The 27,866-nt window shown below is 45.3% G+C and overlaps 1 protein-coding gene across 1 annotated transcript in view; it reads left to right on the forward strand.

Moving 5' to 3' along the window:
• TENM1 (teneurin transmembrane protein 1) overlaps window positions 1–27,866 on the forward strand; it is a 652,843-nt gene that overhangs the window by 619,020 nt on the left and 5,957 nt on the right. Inside the window, exons 25-27 of the mRNA XM_048514741.1 lie at window positions 5,934–6,230; window positions 20,720–21,107; window positions 22,047–23,267. Coding sequence (XP_048370698.1) covers window positions 5,934–6,230; window positions 20,720–21,107; window positions 22,047–23,267 — 1,906 coding nt within the window. The remainder of the gene's footprint in view (window positions 1–5,933; window positions 6,231–20,719; window positions 21,108–22,046; window positions 23,268–27,866) is intronic.

A 27,866-nucleotide genomic window follows, 5' to 3' on the forward strand; every position in this document is an offset into this window, starting at 1 on the left:
AAAAGGTACGCAGGCAGTTTGGCAAAAAACACACACACCACACATACAGAGTTTCAAGAAGTCTAGAGTATTGCTAGAGATGAAGAATAGATGAAAATAATAGAGGTTGTTGCATGGAGGGTGATATTTACCAGTTCCAGACAAAAAGTCCAAGGAGGCAGGATCCAACACCTGAGTTGGGTGCAGTGAGAGGGGGGTGATGTCAGGCACAGTGAAACTGAACTAAAGGCAGTTCAGGGTCCAAAAGGCAAGGGGCTTTCATTTGGAAAACCTTGAAACAGGAAAATTTGACTCTCTGGCAATGCTAAGAGAGGCAATCTTCCTGGACAAAACAGAGTTCCATTCTCAGGAGAGAACAATACAGTGGGAACAGTGGTGGGATCCAAAAATTTTAGTAACAGATTCCCTCGCCAGCCCCCCCTCAGCAAAGGGGGCAGAGGCATACCTAGGCAAACCTGAGCCCTGGGCAAAACCTGAGTTGGATGCCCCCCCCACATGGGCAGCCACCCCACCACAACCCCAAACATTTTTTTTGCACCAGGTCATTTCTAAATCATCATCACATTATAGAAAATGCCCCAACTCACAAATCTGAACACAGCAATGGTGAAACACACAGGTTTTTTGATAGAGACTGGTGAGATAAAAGGTACGAAAGGCCGAGAATCAATGAATTGCAGTACCTGAAAGGGATTAACCCAGTTCAGGGAGTTACATTATTGGTCGCAATTGCTATATGGACCTTCACGTTCAAAGACAGTATGCCTCTCGGGGAGGCGAGGGCGTGGAGATGGAAAAGAGGACCCAATTAGTAACCCCCTCTCAGCACACACAAATAATTAGTAACCCACTCTCAGGAACTGGTGAGAACCTGCTGGATCCCACCTCTGAGTGGGAAATAGCTGAAATGGGTCAGAGCTGGGGAGAGTCCAGTACCTGATTAACTTTCAGGCAGAGTTTATGAATTTACAACTTAGGGCATTCCCATTCAAAGTAAGGTTTGATGGTCCTCCAGTAGTAGGACAGGAAAAGCTATGATTGGATAAGCTAGGGAAGAAAGGACTCGGGAAAACTGATTGTGTTAGTGCTTGCATACTCTTCTGTGAGTAGGCATAGCTTTTCCCAAGACTGTGGCATTTGTTATCCAGACTGCCATGGCACAGGCTTCAGGAAGGGCATAATGTGCTGCTATGCACAGTGAGGTGGAGAGTGATGTGACAAGCAGAGGGCTTTTCCGTTAGTATCAAAGTCCAGAATTGAGATTTGGCATCCAACTTAGTCTGAACTGTCTATGACACTAATAGAGAAGTGCCTGGTAGGACACATCTCAGAAACTGGTTCCCTATTCTGCCATGGGCTTGCATTCTAACAGTTCCCATGATGTATGTAGGATCCAGGAATTCATTGCTTCAGCAGGAGTTACAGTACTCCAGAAGTGGCAATGTCATCCATTTACTATTACAGAAACCAGCTGGCTAACATTTCTCTACCCTTGGTTGTGTCTCAGTCCTCTTGTTTACGTCCTACAGTGGTGTTCGCTCCGTAGATGCCCTTCAGTGGTGTATCTGCTTCTCTTTGGCACACTGTTCTGACTTGTGCAGGTTTCTTTGTTGAAGGCTGTTTAGGGAAGTTGGTGCTTCTGCCTTTTGCCAGCTCTGTACTTACAGGTTTCATAATTTATGACCACTAGCCCTGATTCTCACCTCCAGCAAAAACCAGCTGCATGGGCATCGTTCCACATTGTCAGGGTTTTTTTGCGCAAAACAGTCCTTAGCAGGAAAGCAGGGATTAAAAACATTCCATTGCACCTTTTCATTTTGCTTTTTTAAAAAGAGGATTGTCAGCTATTTTGTACGGGATCACCGTGGGGCTGGCTGCACTTGCGAACGCTGCTCTGCGAGATCCTGACATTTCGCCGCTTTCAGACATTTCGGATGGTAAAGCAAGACTTTTGAATTTCCAAACCAATGCGATTTTTTCTCCCCCTAGCGAGTCCATGAGGTAGGTTTTCTTCTTCATTTCATACCCTGGGCCAGCTGGTGCTTGGAGAAATGCCATTCAGCCACTACCCATGCTGTGTCTTTCATGCAAGAGTGGAAGATGGCTTATTTCTAGATAACACGTATGCTTACAAAGATAGAGGAGTCGCTGTACTTTCAGTACGTGTCTGAAGGCGCACATCCTAGATTCTCTTTCTTTAAAGCTTTCTGATGACATTGAACAACAAGGATTTCTGCAAGTCTGCCAATGCCAGATTATAAAACCAATGGTAAATGTGAACGGGCCTGCAAATGTGTATCGGTGGGACTTTGGCATAAACTAGGGCAGCTTCTCCGCAGTTGATTGCATGGTCCTCAGAAGAGCATGGTCCTCAGAGACCGTCTAACCCCATATGTCCCAAATAGGGGACTACCAATTTGCTGGTAGTCCCCTGCCCCTCGTCAATACAGCTGGCCTCTACCCGGGCCAGGGCCTTTACAGCCCTGGCCCCGTCCTGGTGGAATGCTTTACCATCTGCTGTCTGGGCCCTGCGGGACCTTGGTGAGTTCCGCAGGGCCTGCAAGACCGAGTTATTCCACCAGGCCTTTGGGGATGCCAGCCACAGACTGCCTGCCCCCTCTGTAGCCCCCACGACAGTTTTGCCATCTTCAGCATTGCCTGATCGCTGATACCATCCATTTTTGGGCAATGCTGGCCCTCTTGGCCTTTGGGTTGGGCGCCATCTGTGCATGCATCTGGGCATGTATTTTTATTTGTTATCTCTGGAATTGCTGCTCTAATGTATTTTAATGAATTTTAATGTTTTATCGTTATATTGTATTTATGAGACCTTATATTGTATTTGTTTTATGTCTCATTGTACACCGCCCAGAGCCCTTTGCGGGTTGGGCGGTTTATTAAGCCAAATAATAATAATAATAATAATTTTTAGACCTTCACTAAGGATTGTCGAAAAACACAATTTATTCATGCAGTGCATACTTTGTGGTTGTTTGCTTCGAGGTACGCACTGCATGAATAAACTGGGTTTAAATCACTGCATGAATAAACATGTTTTTTCCCCTGTGGTTTTTTTGTTTAACTGAGATTCTCCTGCTGAGAAGTGTGCCCTGCCAAGCCGATCCTCCATTTTGCCTGCTCCCCGCTTTGTTGCTTTATCCGTGCAACCTCCAGCTAAGGAGGATCTTTCTCTTTATGGCATACTGATAATCTTCTGTTAGGTCGATCATCCTGGGCCGTAGAGAACCTGTGAAAAGCGGCAGTAGCTGTATAAGATGCAAGCGGACGCCGTTTGCGTTGCCGCATATTGATTCTGCATATGCATTTGTTTAAACATTTCCCTTCACGTTCTCCGTGATTCAGCCCTGGTGTTGAAAATAAGATTGCTGTGCCTTAGACATTTGAAGCATAAATTGCATCCTAGATCGCAAAGAATAGCAGGAGAGATGGCTTTTGAGAGAGAGAGATGGAAACACACCCTGTTATCTTTGCCTTAATTCCGAGTATACTGAGGAGTGACAGGTGAGAGGCAGGTGATCTGCTCAAATCTCTTTGTATTATGCTTGTAATATATCAAGCACATGTTTGAATGCTGGGTTTAAGAGCTGCTGCAGTAAAGTGGCTGGAATGGGTTTGGATTGGGGAGATCTGGATTCAAACCTCTGCTTGAGCCATGAGGCTCTCTGTATAATCTTTGGCCAAACCTGCAGTGGTCATTGTGTGTGAGAAAAAAAATGGATTGAATTGTCCTGTCATTTTCAAGGAGGAGGATACATAAATGTGAGAAATGAATGCATGCACAGCATGGGAATATGGAAAAGACAGTTCTGTAGCAATGGAGAAATCAGATCTCAGGAGCACATCTATATATATATAAAAAGCTAACCATGAGTTTGTTACTCATGCCCTAACGCGGAAACGGCTGGACGGATCGCCCCCAAATTTGGACACAGCATGGCTTCCCATTGCGGGCATGTTTTCGGATCTTCACCGGGCTCACAGGTCACACCGGAGCCTGGTAAAAGGCACGTTTTCCCAAACCTGCAATGGACCGATAAGGGGCTGCCGTGCCGGGGGGCGTGGCTTGGCCGCCTTAGCAGCAGCGTGCACGCACATGCCAGGCGAACCTGGAATCCCCCAGAAACACACCGGGACAGGAAGGAGGAGCATTCCAAGCCGAGCCATTTGGAAAAGCCGGTACTCCTCTCCCTTTCCTCCTCCCTTCCCTACCTTCCTCCCCACAGTGAGCCGCAGCGAAGCCACAGACTGGTTTCCAAGGTCTGCCTAGAAAAGGAAGGGAGTGAGTGGCTGCGTCTTCCCAGAGGGGAAGAGCAGTTCAGTTATATAGGGAGGTCCGCAGTCTCTCGCTTCCCTCGCTGCTTCACTGCGTGGACTGCCGGTGGCAACCCGCTTGCGCAGAGGGGCGTTAGGAACAACCAAGCCAGCCCCCATCGAGGAACGAGGAGCTACTCTCAGCCACACCAGCGCCTCCAAAACTCACAGGGAGAGAAAGGAAAAGCGTTCCCACCCAAACGGTCCGTTACGCCTCTCCGCTTCCTCCTCCCTTTCAGACCTCACTGCCCTCAGCCACAGCGAAGTGTGGCCAGGCCTGCTAGTTTTCCTATATTTCAGGATTTGGACCTGGAGATTCCTGTGTAAAAAAACTTTATCCCAAATGAAGCCGTGTGAAAACTTAGTGACTGAGAGTTAGTAAGGAAATATGAGTATCCTGAGAATGATGTTCAAATGAAAAGGAGCTTTTTCATAGCAGTGTTAAATTGTCTATTTCACTAACCAAAAAGTGTGGCCAGGTATGGGTACAACAGTGGAGACAGAGCATATGGGGGGAGGAAGCTACTGGTTGCAGTCCAGAGCTCACCTTTCTTCTTCCGCACTCCCCTCTCTTTTCTTTTAACCCAATCCTTTTTTCCCCTCCAGGAGTATATTTTTACTATCTTAAAATACATTGTTAATTGGTTTTAACTGAATTGCATAGCATTATACTTATTTTGTTAATTGGTCAAGTTGGTTCATTGTGAATTGCTAATGGGTCTTAAACTGAATTGTATATTATATTGATTTTAACTGTATTGTGTATGGTGAAAGTTGCCCTGAGCCTTCCTTGGGAGGAGTGGCATATAAAACGGATGGTGATGATGATGGCGAGGAGGAGGAGGAGGATATAATAGGATGGAGCTATGGCCCAGGGTTAGAACATCTGCTTAGCATGCTGAAAGCTCCAGGCTCAATTCCCAGTACAGTGGTGGCAAACTTATGGCACGGGTGCCAGAGGTGGCACTCAGAGCCCTCTCTTTGGGCACGCGCATACAGAGTGTGCCCTCCCCCCCACACATCTAGGCTGGCCTGGGCCACTGGGCTCGATTATTAGCATTAAACCTAAGATCTAGTTTTGGGGAAGCAGTGTAGGTAATCCTGTTAAGAGCTGTTAAACCCCACTGATTTTCATGCGAAGAACTAAAGCGCGATCCTTTACCTGGGAGTAAGCTCAGTTGCTGGCAATGGGGCTTGCTTCTGAGTAAACCCTCCTAGGGTTGTAATTCATCTGTTGGAAGAGTTGCACGGTTGCTTCAAAGCCAAGCCATCGACTACCACCAAGCTTACTCCTGAGTGATGCACGCCTCTGAGCCAACCATTTTTTATAAACTAAAACATCAGTATTCGGGTTAAATTGCCGTGTTGGCACTTTGCGACAAGTAAGTGGGTTTTGGGTTGCAATTTGGGCACTCGGTCTCAAAAAGGTTCGCCATCACTGTCCTAGTATGTTCAGTTAAAGAATCAGATAGCTGATGTTGTAAATGGAGATATAGGGCTAGTCAGAGTAGGCAAAAATATACCTGGATGGAGGGTCTGGCCAAGGCACAGCGACATATATCTATCATGCCTTTCTTGCTAATTTCCATATTTCATTTTAGGCTCACAACAGAAACCTGCTGTCAATTGATTTTGACCACCTCACCAGAACCGGAAAGATCTATGATGACCATCGGAAGTTCACTCTTCGGATTCTGTATGACCAAGCCGGCCGTCCCATCCTATGGTCCCCCATCAGCAAATACAACGAAGTGAACATCACGTACTCTCATTCGGGATTAGTGACTTATATTCAAAGAGGGACGTGGACTGAAAAAATGGAGTACGACCCAAGCGGGAAGATCATTTCCAGGACATGGGCAGATGGTAAAATATGGAGCTACACATACTTAGAAAAGGTAAATCCTTTGAAAAGAGGACTAGGATGGAGATTCTATTGCCAATATGAATATGGATTGGGCCCAGTGTTGGGAAAAGCCAAGATCAGGTCACCAATTGAAGCCCTGTTGAGCAGGCCACTGTTTACTGTAGTGAGGGCTTTTCAGAGGTGGGATCCAGCAGGTTCTCACAGGTTCCCGAGAGTAGGTTACTAATTATTTGTGTGTGCCGAGAGGGGGTTACTAATTGGTGATTTTGCCACGTGATTTTGGCCTTAGTTACGCCCCTCCTCTCAGCAGTAGCGCACAGAACTTGAAGCAGTCTAGCAGGAGGTGCACCGGCGTGCCTGGCAGCCTGCGCCTGCGTGCATTCGTTTCTCATCCAAGGACCAGCGCAGTGGCTGCGTCCTTGCCACAGCCCCACCCAGGAATGCCCTGCCCCGGAATGCCCAGCCATGCCCCCATTGTGCCCTGCCCAGCCCCATTGGCGCTATGCCACTGTTTGAATCCCACCACCATGGGAACCTGTTACTAAAATTTTTGGATCCCACCACTGGGGCTTTTGGCACGGAGGCTCCACATTTGCTGGCCGGCCTTCCCATTGGTATATTCCTGGGCACCTTCTTTACAAAGTCCAAGTTGCCAAGTGAAAATACTTTTTCATTATGCCAGGATTAAAATGGTTAGGGTTCTTTTTTTCCTAACTGATTCTCTTTTTAATTTCTTTGAACTGCTTAATTGCTACTCAATAGATTTTTGTGTGTTTTCCCCCCCTGCTCTTTCATTTAACCACTGCCAATCGCTGGTTTTACTGCTGCTCGGGGGTTTTTATTTGAGGCTGAGTTGTTTAAACAGAATAATTCAAACTGCTGTTGCGCATTATTCTGAAGTTTGGCTGCTGGTTTGTGTGTATGTGATCGGGCGGGGTGTTTTTAAGTGTTGTGTGTAACCGTAGCCTTATGGGTATGGAGTGCTATACAAACGATTTGAATGAAATAATTTCTCCCACTCTGGAGCCTCATTGAAAGTGAGATGAATCTGTCAAAGACCAGCCAGAAACAGTGAAGGTGGGCCAAGCCCTCTCATTTAGCTAGGTGTCTCTCCTACACAAGAGCGGACTGGGCTGCATAGCTTTATTTTAAAGGAGAGAAAGAAGGACCACAGCAGTCACTGAAATAAGGCCAAGATCAATGGTACCATTAAAGGAGAGAGTGTGCATGTTAAGTGCTGTCAAGTTGTCTTTGACTCACACTCTCTCTCTCTCCCTCTCTCTACACACACACACACACAGAGAGAGAGAGAGAGAGAGAGAAAAGAAGAAGAAGAAGAAGAAGAAGAAGAAGAAGAAGAAGAAGAAGAAGAAGAAGAAGAAGAAGAAGAAGAAGAAGAAGAAGAAGAAGAAGAAGAAGAAGAAGAAGAAAAGTTTGTTTTTATACCCTGCTTTTCTCTACCTTTGAAGGAGGCTCAAAGCCAGAGGTGGGATCCAGGAGGTTCTCACAGGTTCCCGAGAGTAGGTTACTAATTATTTGTGTGTGCCGAGAGGGGGTTACTAATTGGTGATTTTGCCATGTGATTTTTGCCTTAGTTACGCCCCTCCTCTCAGCAGTAGCGCGCAGAACTTGAAGCAGTCTAGCAGGAAGTGCACCGGTGTGCATGGGTTTCCCGCCTGCGTGCATTCGTTTCCCGCCCAAGGACCGCCGCAGCGGCTGCGTCCTTGCCACAGCCCCGCCCAGGAATGCCCCGCCCCCAGAATGCTCAGCCACGCCCCCGCCGTGCCAGCCCATCCCCATTGGCGCTACGCCACAGTTTGAATCCCACCACCATGGGAACCTGTTACTAAAATTTTGGGATCCCACCACTGCTAAAAGCTAATTGCACTCCCCTTCCCTTCCCCTCCTCACAACAGACACCTTGTGAGGTCGGTGGGGCTGAGAGAGTTTGGAGAGAACTGTGGCTGGCCCAAGGTCTCCCAGCAGGCTTCATGTGGAGGAGCGGGGAAACAAACCCAGTTCTCCAAATTAGAGTCCACCACTCATGTGGAGAAGTGGGGAATCAATCCTGGTTCTCCAGATTAGAGTCCACTGCTCTTAACCTCTGCACCACTCTGGTGTCAAATCACAGCTGGCTTATGGTGTCGCAGTAGGGATTTCAAGGCAAGAGACATTCAGAGGCGGTTTTCCATTGTCTGCCTCCACAACACGACCCTGGTATTCCTTGGAAGTCTCCCATCCATATATTCACCAGGCTTACCCTACTTAGCTTCCCAGTTCTGACAGGGTCAAGGAAGCCTATTTCATTACTTGACTAAAAATTCCCTGTGTGTTTCATAAGTTGGCTTCTCCAGGGGAATCTGTTTGTCTTTTCCCTTGAAGAAGCCTGTTGGCAAAACACATGGGGAATTTTTAGTCGAGTAATAAAATACATTTCTTTCTTTGCTTGAATAATCAGCCTTGGCCTTATTTTCATCTCTTAGGCCGTTTCTGCACAGCCAATTACAGCGTTGTGCTGTCAGTGTTATTGGCAACTCTGCAGCAATGGGGCGTTCGCATGGGCAGGCGTTCCGTAGACAGGGAACGCACCGGCTGAACTCCAGTGCTTTGCATGGCTGTGCTTTGCAAACAGTGTTATTTTTTCCCCATAGTAGATGTCACGGGCATTCGGGGCCAGGGTTGGCCAGTGTGGGCCGCCATTGTGGGGCGCTTTGCATGACTGCGGCCATGAAGCGCCATTGTTGAAAAACCTCGCCTGTTGAGCGACTTTCGATTATGCCATTTTGGCCCCGCTTGAGCGTTGCATGGCAGCTGTGAAAATAGCAAACTCTATGCTGGGGATGATTAGGAAAGGAATTGAGAATAAAACTGCAAAGATTGTCATGCCCTTATATAAAGCCGTGGTGCGACCGCACTTGGAGTCCTGTGTTCAGTTCTGGTCGCCACATCTCAAAAAGGATATCGAGGAGATAGAAAAAGTGCAGAGAAGGGCAACGAGGATGATTGGAGCACCTTCCTTATGAGGAGAGGCTGCAGGGTTTGGGACTCTTTAGTTTGGAGAGGAGACGTCTGAGGGGGGATATGATTGAAGTCTATAAAATTATGCATGGGGTAGAAAATATTGACAGAGAGAATTTTTTTCTCTCTTTCTCACAATACTAGAACCAGGGGGCATTCATTGAAAATGCTGGGGGAAAGAATTAGGACTAATAAAAGGAAACACTTCTTCACGCAACGTGTGATTGGTGTTTGGAATATGGTGCCACAGGAGGTGGTGATGGCCACTAACCTGGATAGCTTTAAAAAGGGCTTGGACAGAGTTATGGAGGAGAAGTCGATCTATGGCTACCAATCTTGATCCTCCTTGATCTCAGATTGCAAATGCCTTAGCAGACCAGGTGCTCAGGAGCAGGAGCAGCAGAAGGCCCTTGCTTTCACATCCTGCACGTGAGCTCCCATAGGCACCTGGTGGGCCACTGCAAGTAGCAGAGTTCTGGACTAGATGGACTCTGGTTTGATCCAGCAGGCTAGTTCTTATGTTGTTATGTTCTTATGCCGCGTCGCCGGTGCTGCAGCAGCAGCCATTCAAACTCTCCGCCTATGACACTGTTTTTACCGTCCTTTTAGCGGATTTTTTGGGCCATGCAGAAACAGCCTTAGCTTTATTTCCATCCAACTCTTATGATGAGACAGGCTGGACCGATGAATTAATGCAGATGACAGAATATTGTATTATATAATGCTCCACTGAAATTCTCACCTTCCAAAATACCTTTAAAAAAATAGCAGGTATATATTTAACTAAAAACGTTGGCTAGGTTTCACTCATTTTTTTAAAAAAAGACTGTAGCTAGATTTTGCCTTGCTGATGAAGACTCACTGTGACATTCTTGCTCCAAATTAACTAGCATATCTCTCTCTTTTTGTTTTTGTTTTTAAAGATGCGGTTTAGTTAATGCACGCAATATCACCCTGAGAACTGCAAAATTGAGCATTACATGTTGGGATAGTGGCTGGGCAAAGTGCATTGAAGCACAGACTCTAGAGACAACCTGGATTGCAAAGATGTCAGAATGGAAAGCTGCATAATTTCCTCTGATCATTCCAAAGCATATCATCCAAAGCCCATTTTGATCCAATACAAAATCCTTTCAGTGGAGTCAGTTGCATCTTCTGGCCACTAATACTTACCTGCTCCTTAATGGCTTCTGTGAAATAAATAGCCTAATGGGCACCTCCTAATTGCCATTTCTCAGTTAGGTGTAATGTCAAATTGTCATGGCCCTCTGACTTCAGAAGATGAAATTCATATGCTCTGCTTTTTGGAACGGATTTTTTAAAATCCATCATGTCGCCAGTAGTTTGAGCCAATTAATAGTACTTTCAAACAGGAATGTCACTTAAAATAGGCTTTAGAAATCTTTTTTTTATAAATGCTTTATTCAGTTTCATAAAATACAGTTATGAACAGTCATCTTCACTCTTGCATCAAAGTTGTTCGTCAATTAAAACAATAAATCAAGTATATTATAAACTTTATACAAACATAAATCAAGTCAAGTTTCATTTTACTTCTATGTTTATAATAACTTCTTCCCCTCCCCCCCTTGCGACTTCCCCTCTAATCCTATCATTATAATATTTTAACAACTTTATTACAACAGTTTAATTGACAGAAAACAAATTAAAGAACCAAGGTTCTCTACTAACTAAGCATCAAAAGAAGAATTCTCAACTGATATTGTTATTAATATTCTACTGGAGCTATTGAAATATTATTTCTTTCTGACTGATAGTTTGTCCACGGAAGCCATATTTGTTTATATTCTTCTGAAGGTCTTATATTCTTCTGAAGGAGGGGGTGGGGCTTTAGAAATCTGATGTGAACAGTACAATCCTAAGCAGAGGTACTCCAGTCCAGTGGCGTAGCGCCAACGGGACAGGGGGGAGCAACATCATGGGCGGCACCACAGCGGTGCATGGCCAGACCATGGAGGGGGCATGGCGGGGCAGGTGGCACAGTGGCAGTGGCGCAGGGCCCGCGTATTCCCCAGGTGCAGTTTCCCCTCACTCCGCCCCGCTCTAGTCTAAGCCAGTTGGAATCAATGGACTTAGAATGGAGTAACTTTTCTTAGGATCACAATGCAGAGAACAATACTTAACATTTCTACGATGCTTTCATTGTTCAGAGTTCTTCCCTCACATTGTCCAGCTTCAGACCTTAAAACAATATATATGTGTTTATGAAGGGGTCTTCTACTGAATTAGTCCCTTGGTCTATCACCCTCATATATCCAATGAAAATTTCCAACCCAAAGGGCTGCTTTGATGTGTTAATTTTTTTAACCCAAATATTAATGTCAGGATTCAGAAAACTCAAGCTTGATTCTGCATGAGTTCAGACTGAAATTTGTGAGGTAAATATTGGCACTTCTGCTATCGAATAAGTATGTGGCTTCACCTCTCTGAGTTTCTACCCTTAAAAAGAGTTATGTGTGGCAAAGCTGCAGGGAAACAGTTGAAAACATAAAGGTAGTAAAAAGGGTGACGGTCGGCCCAATAAAGACCATAAAAAGGACACAGAAGATTTATTGAGCCCACAAAATGTTTACAGTCCACACTCATGTTGGACTATACAGCCCTTCTTTGGGGGACTATCTCTGGGGAAAAAAAGATAAAACCTGTATTAAAATAATTGTTATAGGAGACACAGTTCTTTCAAATATACAATAATATTGAAATAACAATAATAAAGCTCAATTTTGCCTCAAGAAATAAGGTTTGAAAAAGTTCAGAAGCACCTAAAATGTCTATATTGTATCTAATCTGTTTTGTATCTATTGTATTCTCCAGACCTCTTCATCAGACTTGATTTTTGTTACTGAATCCTTCCACCCTCAAAAAGAGAGGGATGTTGGAGTCCATGAAGGAGGTGCCCCGAGATTACGGTCTGAAACATCTTTCCCCTCCCAGAGGGGGTAGGGGAAAGAGAGACTAATAAGAAACATTCAGGTTGATCCAGAGTTCTGGAGAATCCAAAAGCGTCCATTCCCATTGTTTCAAAACTGACAGCTGTATAGTCCTATAAAAAGGCTACAACATTTCAGTGCATCTCAAAAGTAGAGGAGAGCCGGTGAGCACCCCCTCCCCCAGTTGTGAAGCCAAAAGACTCAATAGTAAATATGAATAATCATAATCAGAAGACTGGGGAAAGGGAATGTAGGAGCACTATCAGCCAAGGTGTGTCGTAAGTTCTGGGAACAATCAAACAACATCGATCCGCGTTGCACCTGCCGCAATGTTTATAAAGTGAACAGTGCAATAAATATAACTATGTGAAGTGCAAGTGCAATAATAATATCTACAATTTCATACATTAGGCTTTACAGAATTTTTTCTTGAAACGGTAACGTAACCGTTCTCCACCATTTGTTCTGTAATTCAAGCCTACAAAGAAACAATGAGTCCGTATCACTAATTCATTGACAACAATGAGTCCATATCTCAATCCACATGAATAATTAACGGTTTACGCATTACTTTTTGCCGTTTTCGAGTTGATTCTTCGTCAGATACGTTGTTTTCTATGGACTTGCAGGCTTTCAAGGGGTCTATATAAAAGTAGTATGGTTATAATATTGCACAATTTTACACATTTATATCATGCTTATACTTTAAACATAATAATTCTTTTACTAGCTGATTATTACAATAAATATTCAAACAATTAACATTCCAATAATTTAATAATTTATTACCATAAATATCGTATTAATATTACTGCCTAATTCTTATAACATTGTTTTTAATATGATTGTACAACATACACTGACAGTTGTTAGCTGTGATATTATCACGTCTCTTGTTGCTCCCCATTCTAAGCGTAATGTCAGCTGTTGGCTATTTTCTGCACTTATGCTCTTGCTGCGCTAATCTCTTGCAGCCGTTGTTTCAGTTAAAGGTATAACTACTTTTTATAAATAACATGCAAAGTTCAACTCTTTATTTAGGCCATTCCCCAAATGGCTGCGAAATCTGTATATCCATTTGTTTTCCCACCTCAACAAATGTTTTTTAACATCAAACGCTTTTTCACCCGGCACATCGCAATGATACAGATGTTTGATGTTAAAAAAACATTTGTTGAGGTGGGAAAACAAATGGATATACAGATTTCGCAGCCATGAACATCTGGAGAGCCACAGGTTGCAGACCCCTGTTTCTATTCAGGTGTTAACCAGATAAATAGACTACAGTTCCCATTATTCCTCGCCAGCATGATGCGGGCAGAGGATGATAGGAACCGTAGTTCATAACATCCGGAGGAACGCGAGTTTGACACCTGTGCTCTAGGCTGTTCTTTGCCAATTGTGAGTTTGGAAACCCGAAGTGTGGTTTCGCAAGGTATTCAATTGGATCTCGAAATCCATTGTCTCATACACTCTGGTCCCTTCCTCACAACACTGGAGGAGTGGCAGGATAAAGTACAGGCAGGATAAAGTTGCAGGCAGGATAAAGTACACCCGCTCTCCTGCTGTCTTGTTTGCATGCCTCCGTGCTGGCAGCGAAAGGAGCCCGTGGAAGCAATGCGGGCTGAGTTGTGTCTTCGCATGGAGGTGTGTCTTTTTTGAAAAAAACTCACTTCCCATGTTGCACAGCTGCTCAGGGAGGACCTTTAAAAAGCGACTGCACTCCACATTAAAATGAGAGAATTGTGGATAGCACGATTCTCGAATATCCCGTTTTGAGGGGGAACGCAGGGGAGCCTCGCTTTAGGGGTTCGTTCACCCCTGAAATGGGTTTTTCCCCATCCCCATCCTGGATTTATTGGCCTGTGCAGAAGGGGCCCCTGTCCTGGTATGACAGATTGACTTCTGATCCACGCACTACACTTCTGGCCGGGCAGGCCTGTGTTTCGGCTGTGCCACTTCGAGCTCCTAGGGAGCTCCTCCTAAGGAGGAGGCAGAGCAGCCAGCCAGGCTACCAGCACTCCACTTACCCAGGGCCGCTGAGAGGGGGGCAGGCCGGGCAAGCCATCAGCCGACCTGGAGACTAGAGCCTGGGCTGCCGAGAGCACCCAGCCAGCCAGGCCCTGCTCCCCCACCCAGCTGGAGCCTGGGCTGCATGGCACTGGTCAGGTAAGTGGGTGCAGGGGGGTTAGCTTCCACAGGACATGGGACCGGAGGTGCATGGCTACTATGGGGCGCAGGAGGCGCCATTTTGCCTCAGGCGCCATTTTGCCCAGCTACGTCTCTGCTCCCTCCTGTTCTCAGGTGAATCTTTTAAGAAAGAAACAAGTGCAGCGAACAAACGGGCATTAAAGCTGTAGGGCCAGTGTTGGGATTCAGCAGGTTTGCACCACTTTGGCAGAACCGGTGGTTAAAATAGTACTTGTAAACAACCAGTTGTTAAATTATTTGAATCCCATCACCAGAACCGGTTGTTAAATTATTTGAATCCCACCACTGTGTAGGGCCCAAGCTCAACTGGAGCAAATGTCACTCCTAACATCACATTGAATGGTGGGAGGGACTAGGAAATTGTATTTTATGCTGCTCTCTGTCATAAACATTGACTATTCTGGTTTATGTGAACATTTCCCATCTTTGCACTTCCATTTTATCATTTTAGACAGCAGTATAGGAAAAGCAACAGCACCACAAGGCAACTTGCTCGCAGGAGTTATAAAGTTGTATTAGGGGAGGCTCTTTTTATTTTGGTATTCATTTTCTGGCTATAGCAGACAGCTTAAAATGGGTCTGGCAACTTATGCTGCTCGGGGAGGGGGGCGAGGATATCTCATTAATACTGGTAGATTCACAGACAGTTTACTGTTGACTAGAGACTGGTAAGTTAAGGTGAGACTTAAATGCTGTGAGCTCTATAAAAGCTTAGACATGCTAGCTGTAAACTAGAGAGATGTCTAGTTGCAATTGAAAGGTTTATTGCAACGGATGGGCCTTGGACTAACTTGAATCTGTCACACGTGGGCATTATTTTAGCCTGTGTCCATGTGACAAACATCTTTAGCCAAAACAAGCCTGTTGCGAACAAGAGGAGAAAATGAACTTGTTCTTTAGTCTGCCACTGAGAGCAGCTTCAGACATTACTGAGGTCATATTGTCGAAGGCTTTCATGGCCGGAATCGCTGGGGTGCTGTGTGGTTTCCGGTTGTATGGTTGGTGAAGAGATTCTTCCGATAGCCTGGCTGGCATCTTCAGAGGATCTGAATCCTCTGAAGATGCCAGCCACAGATGCAGGCAAAACATCAGGAGAGAATGCTGCTAGAACATGGCCATACAGCCCAGAAACCACACAGCACCCCATTACTGAGATCATTTCTGCACAGTCCAAATATCCCAGGTAGAGCAAGGGAAATATCCTGGTTTGGCCAAGAAGTTTGCATGGTTTCTGGTCCTAAAGCGGGTTTGTCCTGCAATATTTCCCTCATCCCGGGATTTTCAAACATCATCAATTTGGCGATTCTTTTCAAAAATCATCAATCCTTTTCCAAAATCCCATGTTGAACCAGAGACCATGCAAACACCTCAGGAGCAGAACCAGTTTATTTTCCCCACCCAAAATGTCCCTGTTTTCTTTTCTGCACATGTACTGGTTGCTCGGAGTGCATAGCTAGGGAAATGTGCACTTTGGGCCAAATGTTAGTGGGCATATCATGGAGGAGTCTCATTTTCCACAAAAATATGAGAACATGAGTGGGAATGTGATGTGATGCTGCGCCCCATTGTTTTTCGCTGCCACTTGCCATGTTCAGGCTGCACTGGGCCCTATCGAGAACTGGAAAAAAGGGGGGCCTTGTCATGCCCTTACATAAAGCCGTGGTGCGACCGCACTTGGAGTACTGTGTTCAGTTCTGGTTGCCACATCTCAAAAAGGATATCGAAGAGATAGAAAAAGTGCAGAGAAGGGCAACGAGGATGATTGAGGGACTGGAGCACCTTCCTTATGAGGAGAGGCTGCAGCATTTGGGACTCTTCAGTTAGGAGAGGAGACGTCTGAGGGGGGATATGATTGAAGTCTATAAAATTATGCATGGGGTAGAAAATGTCGACAGAGATCAATTTTTCTCTCTTTTTCACAATACTTGAACCAGGGGGCATCCATTGAAAATGCTGAGGGGAAGAATTAGGACTAATAAAAGGAAACACTTCTTCTTGCAACGTGTGATTGGTGTTTGGAATATGCTGCCACAGGAGGTGGTGATGGCCACTAACCTGGATAGCTTTTAAAAGGGCTTGGGCAGAGTTATGGAGGAGAAGTCGATCTATGGCTACCAATCTTGATCCTCGTTGATCTGAGATTGCAAATGCCTTAGCAGACCAGGTGCTCAGGAGCAGCAGCAGAAGGCCATTGCTTTCACATCCTGCACGTGAGCTCCCAAAGGCACCTGGTGGGCCACTGCGAGTAGCAGAGTGCTGGACTAGATGGACTCTGGTCTGATCCAGCAGGCTAGTTCTTATGTTCTTATGTTCCCTGACTTGCTGTGGGTTGACCAATCAGAAGCGCAGCCTTTTGGACCTTGGGTGGGACCTTGGGTGGGAAACAGGCAGTTTGAGTTCAGTGTTAAGGAGGGGTCGGCAGCCCCAAAACAACAGCCAATCAGAACGCAGGACACCGAGGATGTTTGGCCATGCACGGATACGTTTGCGGTGCAAATATGGAAGACCCGGGCTCGTATGAAACAAACTGAAGTATTTCCTCTCAGACTTCACTCGCGTCCTTCACAGAAACAGGCAGGCATGTGAAGGGAGAAACTGGGATAAAATAGACCCGGATTGTAAGACACTGATTGTAACCCGGTATAATTGTGTCGTGCAGAAACGACCTGGGAGACCTGCTTCTTACTGTACCTCTTCTCTGTTTTGCCCGAGGCCTGATATTCAGAGAGGTGAAAGCATTCAGCCATGAGACTTTTCATCCATGCAGCATGGAATTCAAACTGTGCTGTGCTACACATCCCACTTAGCTACTTTGCTGGGGTGGCAGGCCAGTTTGAACAAAATGCTGTGTATGTGCAGAATTTAACAAGTGAACGGGTTCGCCTCTCCCAGTGTTGCATTTAAATCAAACCTAAAAGATAGAATTCCCAGGTTGCCCAGGACGGTAGACAATCTCCCACTTCTATGCTCCCACTGCTGGGCAGGGGGCAGTGGGAGGAAAAATGTGGGGAGACTGATGACATGCACTGCTATGACATCACTTCTGCTGTGTGCCCAGAAATTATGTCATGACATTTTACAGCACTCTAGGAATGTTCCAGATCTTTATGGGTTTTTTTACCTTAAGGCTTTTGTGCACTTACTGCTTGCCTCAAGCCTGTTTGCTTTCATAATGGGGTTTCTTCACAGTTTTCTGTTTACACAAGAGACTAGGATGGAGCACTCGCATAGTTCTCAGGTCCATTCAAGCAGAGACAAGCTGGTACAAAACAACAGCTTTCATTTGCAAGGAAGGCACCTCTTACAACCATCAGTATTAGCCACAAGAACTAGAAACTGAAACCAGGAGCTCCACCCAGTAGGACCCAACCATCTCATAGATGACGGGGGAGGAGCAGAGTCTTCTATTCTATGCATACTTAACACAATGAATTTACCGCCCCTTTTGCCTACACTATTTGATTTTTAAAGAGTCATTTTTTTCGGATCTAAAGAACTTCTGCTAGTCCAACAAGGGCAGAAGTTTACATTCTGCATGCCTTGTTGTTTCCTGCAAACTCCCTTCCCATCGCTTGCTCCAGCATTAGATTGGCAGTTTTTTTTTAAAAAAAGGAACACATTCAAAAAGCCGTTCTGATCCTTCAGAAATGCTGGCCTGAAGTGCGGGAAAAACTGCTGTTGGGTGGGCTGGGAAACGCAGGAAGCAGCAACAAAACCCAGATAAAGAATTGTGCTTCTTGTTTAGCTGCTTTGCTTCATGGGGAAAAGCAAAGCAACAGGAAAGGTCATGTTTTGCCTGCATTTAGAAACTGCACAGCTTCTCTGCTCTGCCCCACAGTGGCTTGAGCAACAGCAGAAAACAATGCATAAAGAAAAGTCTACGTTGAAGGAAAGGTTCCCTCTGCTGCCGTGAATCCTACCTTGCCAGCCCAAGGGACAAATGTGCCAGTGGAGAAAAACTTACATATCTCACAGCTCCACAGTGCCTCACCTGGAAGTCTCCATCCGTCTCTAGGCCCACCAGCACAGAAAGCTGTCCCAGCGTGGCTGGGGGCATTTCAGGGGGTGGAGCTGACCTTAGTCATCTTCGATTGCCCACCCAGCCCCCATGCACTGATGGAGCCAGTGTTGGAGACACAACACGTTTTTTGTGGTGTATCTCCATTATCCCCTATGGGGGATATTCACCGGCAGCGTTAAGTTTTTATTTTATTTTCAGGCTTCCCACACCAAGGGGAAACCCTTTGGAGAGGATGGGGCAGTGCCGGAGAGGCTCCGTCCCCACCCACCTGCTGAATCTGGACTGGTCTATAAATTGCAGATTCTGCCTCTACAGTGGGACATGCAAAAGCTGTTACTGCAGGAAAACTCACACATTCCCTGCGGCCACTTGCTTTTCAGATGAGATAGCAGAGGTGCATGGAGCGTGCTTGAGCGGCCCCAGCAGCCGACTGGCTCTATCAGTTTTGTTTGAGAAAAGAAGAAGAAGAAGAGTTTGGGTTTATATCCCCCCTTTCTCTCCTGCAGGAGACTCAATGGGGCTGACAATCTCCTTGCCCTTCCCCCCTCACAACAAACACCCTGTGAGGTAGGTGGGGCGGAGAGAGCTCCGAGAAGCTGTGACTAGCCCAAGGTCACCCAGCTGGCGTGTGTGGGAGTGTACAGGCTAATCTGAATTCCCCAGATAAGCCTCCACAGCTCAGGCAGCAGAGCGGGGAATCAAACCCGATTCCTCCAGATTAGAATGCACCTGCTCTTAACCACTACGCCACTGCTGCTCCTTTAGGGATCATAACCTCTTGAAGAAGAAGAAGAGTTTGGGTTTATATCCCCCCCTTTCTCTCCTGCAGGAGACTCAAAGGGGCTTACAATCTCCTTGCCCTTCCCCCCTCACAACAAACACCCTGTGAGGTAGGTGGGGCTGAGAGAGCTCCGAGAAGCTGTGACTAGCCCAAGATCACCCAGCTGGCGTGTGCGGGAGTGCACAGGCTAATCTGAATTCCCCAGATAAGCCTCCACAGCTCAGGCGGCAGAGCTGGGAATCGAACCCAGTTCCTCCAGATTAGATACACGAGCTCTTACCCTCCTACGCCACTGCTGCTCCTAGAATTCATTATGAATGCTCAGTGCCTTAAAGGATCAAATAACAGGGTGGGATTAAATGAAATGAATGATGTGTCTATGAATGCACATGAATGTGTCTAAGGTACACAACCTTCGTGTTGTGTACTCCTCAGATTCAATATGCATTGGCTACAGGTTTTCTGAAGCCAACTGACTATATGCTGCATTCAACAGCATGCATATCTAGCTGTGGGATGTGTAATATTTTCTTTTTTTTTAAACTTGTTTTTATTGAACATATATAAATTAACATAATAGATAAACAAACAAACAAATAAACATACATGCCATATCAGCAAAAGAAAAAGATAGTAACTATTCGGTTATTTCTACCTTTAAACAATCATTTGTATTTCCTTATATAGGTATTATCCTTATATATGTATTGTCAAATCACCTTCATATACATGCTAGTTTGGAAATTATATTGTTAGGTTATTACCTTTTTCCCTTCACAAATTATTGCCCTCACCTGTTTTCTGTTTCCCTCTCTATGCATAACATAACTAGTGTTAATATTAGCTATTTTCACTTATCAGTTTCCTAAACTGCATCTATATTTTATGTGCTCCTATCTTCTATTCTACCTCTATCTTTTACCTTAACACAAACTCCTATATACGTAATTGGTAAGATACAACTGCAATATCAATGCCTATAACAAAAAAAAAAGAAAGAAAAAATTTACAATAACAACATAAGAACTGAGGATGACTTCCCCCATTACCCTTAAATTTCTCAGTCAACACCAAGTTTGGCAAATCGTTCACCCAATTCTCACCTATGTAAATTTTTTCCCTTTAACTAACCCCCATCTTCAACAAGACAAGAAGAGATCAGTTTGCCAAGCACTCTTATAGATCTTGTAAGTCATATTTGGTCTTTATATAATCGTCCCAGTTGGACCATATATACGTATACTCCTTATTTATTGGTTGTAGAAGTTCCATTTTCTTTAATCGTTGCGATATTATATCTATCGATTTCATTTCCTGTACTTTGTGTTCCCATTCCTCTAAAGTTGGTGTTTCTGAGGTTTTCCATCTGGCAGCTATTAAAACTCTGGCTGCAGCTGTTGAATAAAAAAAAAGTCTTAGAATCTTGGGTGAAAATTGTGTGTCACCTTGCCCTTCCGCCCTCACAACAAATGTGAGATGTGTAATATTTTCCAGCCCCTCCATCCATCCTTCCTGACTGTTTCTGGCTTCCCTTTCAGTCTGTGATACTCCTTTTGCACAGCCAGCGGCGGTACATCTTCGAGTACGACCAGTCAGACTACCTGCTCTCTGTCACCATGCCAAGCATGGTGCGCCACAGCTTCCAGACGATGCTTTCTGTTGGGTACTATCGAAACCTTTATTCTCCACCGGACAGCGGCGCATCTTTCATCCAGGATTTCACCAGAGACGGACGGCTCCTGCAAACTCTTTACCCAGCAACAGGGCGTAGGATTCTGTACAAATACACAAAGCAGTCCAGACTCTCGGAGATACTTTATGATACCACACAGGTCTCTTTTACTTATGAAGAATCGTCTGGAGTCATTAAAACAATACATTTAATGCATGATGGATTCATTTGCACTATCAGATACAGGCAAACAGGTATGTTAAATTTATACTTGATGTCGTTTTTTCTCTCTAGATCATTTTTCCTCTAATCCAGCTAGTCCTGAGGATAGCATATTAAAAATGAATTTTAGTTTTGCATTACGTGGCCACATTCCAGGTGAAATGTGTGATATGTTATTTAAAAAGAGGAATGAGATACAAGTCAGAATCAAGTTGACTAGGGTGTTTTCCCCACAGACAAAATATCCTGGGATGGACCCGGGATCATATACCCCAGAGTGTTTTCACCCCAGTTTCTGCCTTCGCACGGCTGCCACGTCAGCGTATTCAGGCCAGGAGGAAGAGCTCCAATGAATTATGCATGAGCCCCCAATTTATTTTCATTTTCCACATGAACATTTACATAGTTTGTGTAGTTTATGTTTACGTAATTCACGTAGATTCCTGCGCATGCGTGAACATTTCCGTTTTTCTGACGTTCTGATTGGCTGTAGCTGTGGGGCAGGGAGAGCAGGCGGTGAGGCGGGGAAAATAAACCGATCTGTCTCATGTGGTGCTTGCATGGGAGCGGGATCGGCCCGGGCTTTTTAAAAAGAACCTTCAATTTTATCATTTTTTGAAAGCCGCAGGATAAGGGAAATCTTACGAGGCGGGCCCAGTTTAGGCCCAGAAGCCATGTGGAAGTCATGACCAAACTGGGATGTTTCACCTCCTTATCCCAGGATATATTGGCCATGCGGAAAACGCCGAGCTTGAATAAATTTACTTCAGTGGACTTAACAGGGTATAACTCAGTTTAGGATTGCACTGTAATGAACTTTGCTCCCTGAATAGCATTGTAATAGCATTTGAATACAATAACCCAAAATATTGTTTCGAGATTTATTTTCTGAAATAATGCCAACCTAAATGATACATAGATTGACTCAGGTTTTTTTTTTCCTGAAACATCTGTGCAATGTTCACACACAGGGCCGCTTATTGGTCGTCAGATATTCAGGTTTAGCGAAGAAGGTCTTGTGAATGCTAGATTTGACTACAGTTACAACAACTTTCGCGTGACCAGCATGCAAGCCATGATCAATGAAACACCTCTCCCTATTGATCTATATCGCTACGTTGATGTGTCTGGTAAAACTGAACAATTTGGGAAATTCAGTGTCATCAATTATGACTTAAACCAAGTGATAACCACCACGGTGATGAAGCATACCAAAATTTTCAATGCCAACGGTCAAGTTGTTGAAGTGCAATACGAAATTCTGAAATCTATAGCCTATTGGATGACTATTCAATACGACAATATGGGTCGTATGGTGATTTGTGATATACGAGTTGGAGTAGACGCCAACATAACAAGGTATTTTTATGAATACGATGCGGATGGCCAGCTTCAGACTGTCTCTGTGAATGATAAAACCCAGTGGCGTTACAGCTACGACCTCAACGGGAATATCAATTTGCTTAGCCACGGGAATAGTGCCCGACTTACCCCTCTGAGGTACGACCTTAGAGACCGCATCACACGACTCGGCGACATCCAGTACAGGATGGATGAAGATGGCTTTCTTAAGCAAAGAGGCAATGATATCTTTGAGTACAGCTCCAATGGTTTTCTGAATAAAGCGTACAACAGGGTTTCAGGGTGGACAATCCAGTATTGCTATGATGGGCTGGGTCGACGGGTGGCCAGCAAATCAAGCCTAGGTCAACACTTGCAGTTCTTCTATGCTGACCTCTCCAATCCAGTAAGAGTTACACATTTATACAATCATAGCAGTTCCGAAATAACATCCTTATATTACGATCTTCAGGGTCACTTGATAGCTATGGAATTAAGCAGCGGGGAAGAGTATTATGTTGCGTGTGACAACATGGGCACTCCTTTGGCTATCTTCAGCAGCCGAGGTCAAGTGATAAAAGAAATTCTGTACACCCCTTACGGAGAGATCTATCAGGACACAAATCCCGATTTTGAACTCATTATCGGTTTCCACGGAGGACTGTATGACTCTTTTGCTAAACTGGTGCACCTGGGTCAAAGAGATTACGATGTCATTGCTGGACGCTGGACAACGCCGAACCACCACATCTGGGAACAGCTGAGAAATGTCCCGAAGCCGTTTAACGTTTATGCTTTTGAAAACAACTATCCAGCGGGCAAGATCCAAGATGTGGCCAAATACACAACAGGTAAAATGTTTATTTAATGGAAAAACATAAGTGGAATCTTCTGGTCCCGTTTAAATTGGTTTCGTGACTATGAAACTTGCATGCATTTGACTGTAGGCTTTGTTCTTAGCATCAGACAGTTTACAGGGTTGTCAGTCACCATAGCAAAATTAAGAAATAAAGAAATATGTATGTGTATGTGTGTGTATATGTATATGTATATACATATGTATATGTATATGTATATATGTATATATGTGTGTATATGTGTGTGTATTATATATGTATATATATATGTATATGTATATATGTATGTGTATATATGTGTGTGTGTGTATATATATAAATATATACACACACATACACATACATACACACACATATATACACACACACATATATATACATACACACACATATATACGCACACACATATATATACACATATACACACACACATACATACAAACATTCATGCATACATATATATACACACACATATACATATATATATACACATATACATACACATATATACACACATATACATATATACACACACACATATATATCTATGTACACACACACATATATCTATGTACACACACACACATATACACACACATATATATCTATGTACACACACACATATATATCTATGTACACACACACGTATACACACACACACACACACACACATACACACACACACACACACACACATATATTTATTAGACTTGATAGACCGCCCAACCCCCGGTATTATAGTGTAAGCTTTTGTGAATGATTCCCTGTTCAGTCATTGTTCAGTTTGGCATACTAGGATAGTGGACTACATACAGTTCTCTCAATATGTGCTGCGAAAGGGCTTTTCTACCAATTGAAGAGACCCAGATCGCCTCTTTTGCCTTGGGGGGCCTGGGTTGGTTTAAACTGTAAGCCTTCCCTTCAGTCATAAGAGGTTTCTAGGGGGGCAAGTGCCAAAACCTCCAGTTCACTGCTGTGAGTTAATTTTTGTGATGAGCAGGTAGAACACGGAGATCACCGAGGCAGGACTTGCATGCAAATTACAAAGAAGTTTGCTTACAAACTGTCATTTAAAGAACAAATCAGCAGCAGAGGTCTCTAGACAGTCGAAATGAAAACCTAGCCCAGGCATATACGTTTAAGCCACTTATGGCTTCAGAGCGTGATTTGAATTTTCTTCGGTGTTTTCAAATGCCAGCAGGCTTTCACTGACTAAGTCAGGTTGGGTCTTTTCATGCACCCATACCAACCTGCCCTTTCCAAGAGTCAGACTAAATGGCACGGTTTCTGCCCATTACCACAGACAGGCCTCACAATTGGATACTCTGTCCTAGAGTTAAACCACTCGGCCGCGCTACCAGGCAAAGCTACTCTTCAAGCTAGCTACTGTTTTGCTGAGGCAGACCCAGACTGCCAGTACATTCTCCCTGAAGCAGACCTGAACCATCTCTTCTTGTGCTTCCAATCAACACGCCACACCTTCCCCCAGCAGCATTCCCTCAGGATGGGATAAATGAGCTAGGTATGGATTTTTTATGGGGGGGTTGGGCAGGGCCATACCTTCACCCGCCTCTGGGGGTGTGGCCACGCCTCCTCAAGCCCTGCCCCCAGCCTCAGTGCTTATAAAAGCAGCTCTCCGAGGCCAGGGTCAGCAGACTCCCCTCCCCCTCCCCCCCACCAGCTGGGCTCCCAGCCAGCAGTCCTTTCTGCCCTCCCCTCCAGGCAGAGGCATAGCTAGGGAAAATGGAGCCTGAAGCAAAATCTGAGTTTTGCAGCCCCCCCCCCCCCATGGGCGGCCACTGTGATGCTGGAATCTGCCCCTAAACAGCATCACTTTCAATGGTGTTTAAACTAGGGAGCCCAGATTCTCCTTTTAAATCCACCTTAAAGGGAGACTCTGGGGTCCCTAGTTAAAACAAAATTTAAAGTGATGCTGTTTTGGGATGGATTATCTCCCACCCTTAAACAGCATCACTTTCAATGTTTAAACTGGGGACCTCACATTCTCCCTTTCAATCCATACTGAAGGGGGTGAATTTAAAAGGAGAATCCGGGGAAATTTGGGGGGTGCCTGCTGTCAGGGGTGCAATTGTTAAGCTAGCAGAACCAAAAATTTCAGAGTATCTTTAGGAGGGCCTCCTGATGATACCACCCACGTTTGGTGAGGCTTGGTTCATGAGGGCCAAAGTTATGGACCCTTAAATGTGTTGCCCCCATCTTCTATTAGATGCAATTGCAAACAATGGGGGATGGGGGCACCCCTTTTGGGAATCCATAGCTTTGGACCTTCTGGACCAAACTTTACAAAGCCTGGGTGATATCAGTAGGAGGAACTCCTGATGATAGCACCCCGGTTTGGCGAAGTTTGGTTCATCGGGGCCAAAGTTATGGACCCTCAAAGGCAGGGGTCCCCAAACTACGGCCCGGGGGCCAAATGTGGCCCCCTGAAGGCATTTATCCGGCCCGCCAGGCATGGCGGTGATGGCTCCATTCATGTGCAGTGGGGGCTCGAGGGAGAGGAGGAACCGGCCCCAACGGCTGTTGATTGCAATTACATGATGGCACCCCCAAATCTCCATGAATTTTCTGACCCAGAGTTGGAAACCTTACATGTGGCAACTCCTGCTCCGCCCTTCCCTCTCAGCTACCCCATGTGTTGCTCTCAGGCTTTCTGTTCCGCCTCACTCCCACTGGCATCAGCCAGGCTGGCAAATCGACCGCTGGCTGCTAGGGAGGAAAGAACCCAGGAAGATACCTGATCCTGGGTTAGCTGGAATGCTTCATTGGGAAAGTTCTGCTTTTTTTTTTTTTACAGGGGAAGGTATTCCACAGCCTCCCCAACAATATTTGGAGCCCACCCTGTACTTGACATACTTTGGTCACTGTTTATTTATTTATTTTATTAAACTTATAGGCCGCCTTATCCCCGAAGGGCTCTAAAAATAGTTCTAAAAATAGACCATGACAGAAAGGCTGAAAGGTGAAATCAAACATTTTACAATCATTTGTGCATAGGAATTTGTTCATAGTTTTTTTTAGTCCGGCCCTCCAACAGTCTGAGGGACAGTGAACTGGCCCCCTGTTTAAAAAGTTTGGGGACCCCTGCTCAAAGGTGTAGCCCCATCTCCTATTATCTCCCATTGGAAACAATGGGGGATGGGGCACCCCCTTTGGGAGCCCATAACTTTGGACCCCCTGAACCAAACCTCACCAAACCTGGGTGGTATCATCAGGAGAGTCTCCCAACAAATCCCTGAAATGTTGGTGCTACTAGCCAAAAACTGCGCCCCCTGCAGGCCAAAAATAAAAAAAACTTTAAAATTTCAAAAAACCCACAAATAGGGGGCGGAGCTTCGGACATGTAATGGGGGGGGTTGAACCCGAGAACTCCCCCCCTTACCTACGACCTTGTCCCTGAGGCGCTGTTGTTTTCAGTGTGCCTTTTTCTTCTTTTATGATGCCCATCCATCAGATTCCTTTGGTAGGTAGGCCGGACAGCTGGGTTTTCACAGACCCAAAGTTCCTGTTTTCCTGAATCCCCTCTTGGGAAAATGAATGGTTTGCCATGAGCTCAGATTTATTTATTTATTTATTTATTTTATTAAACTTATAGGCCGCCTATCCCCGAAGGGCTCAAGGCGGCTTCCAACATGGCTGTTACATAGACAGCAATCAACAACATAAAATACTAAAATCATTAAAACCTAAGAACTAAGCAGCAGTTTACTACAGAACTATAGGTTAAGCAACCCAGTTCATAGAATTCACATTAACAAGACAATTCTCATACCGAAGGCCATTAAAAAAGAAAGGAAAAAGGGGAGGGAGTAAAAGTAGGGCCTGGGATGGAATTTATAAGCAAGACAAGGCCCAGCTTCTTTAATAGAGAATGGAGCGGCGAGTCTCAGTTTTGATTTCAATTCCAGTGGTCGATAAGGGGGCAGTAGATCCACGGCCGGCTCTTCCCCGAAAGCCCGATTGGAAAAGTTCATCCGATCTTTACGGAGCCCTGGGCTTAGCGGAACTCATTAAAGGTCCCGCCAGGAGGCCCGCTGGCATTGCCGCGGAGGTAAGGCATTCCACCAGGCGGGGGCCAGAGCCATAAAGGCTCTGGCCCGGGTTGAGGCCAGCAGCGTATCATTGCGGAACCAGGGGTCACCAGTAGATCTGCCGCGCGTTGCCGGCGCTTGGCGACCTATGTGGGGACATAAAGGGGTGATGCGGTCCACGCAGGTATGTGGAGCCCCATGCAGCGTAAGGCCTTAAAGGTTGCCAAAACCAGCACCTTGAAAGCGATCCACAGGAGACTCCACGGAAGCCAGTGCAAGACGGACACAGCACAGGGGTGATATGATCTGAATAACCAATTCCACCTGTTAGAAGCCCGTGCAGCTGCGATTTCCCTGGACCGTAACTTCAGCTTCCGGATCGTAGTGATCGCGAAGTGGAAGGCTCAGCGATAGAGCGGAAAGTTACAATAATCAAGCCTCCCGAGGTGACCGTCCGCGATGGATCACAGTGGCCAGGTACGGACTGGCTAGGAGAGATAGAGGGAGCCAGCCTACGCCCGTGCCTGGCAAGCGAAGGTGGAAG

This window comes from Sphaerodactylus townsendi, linkage group LG13, assembly GCF_021028975.2.
Source record: "Sphaerodactylus townsendi isolate TG3544 linkage group LG13, MPM_Stown_v2.3, whole genome shotgun sequence".
Taxonomy (NCBI): Eukaryota; Metazoa; Chordata; class Lepidosauria; order Squamata; family Sphaerodactylidae; genus Sphaerodactylus; species Sphaerodactylus townsendi.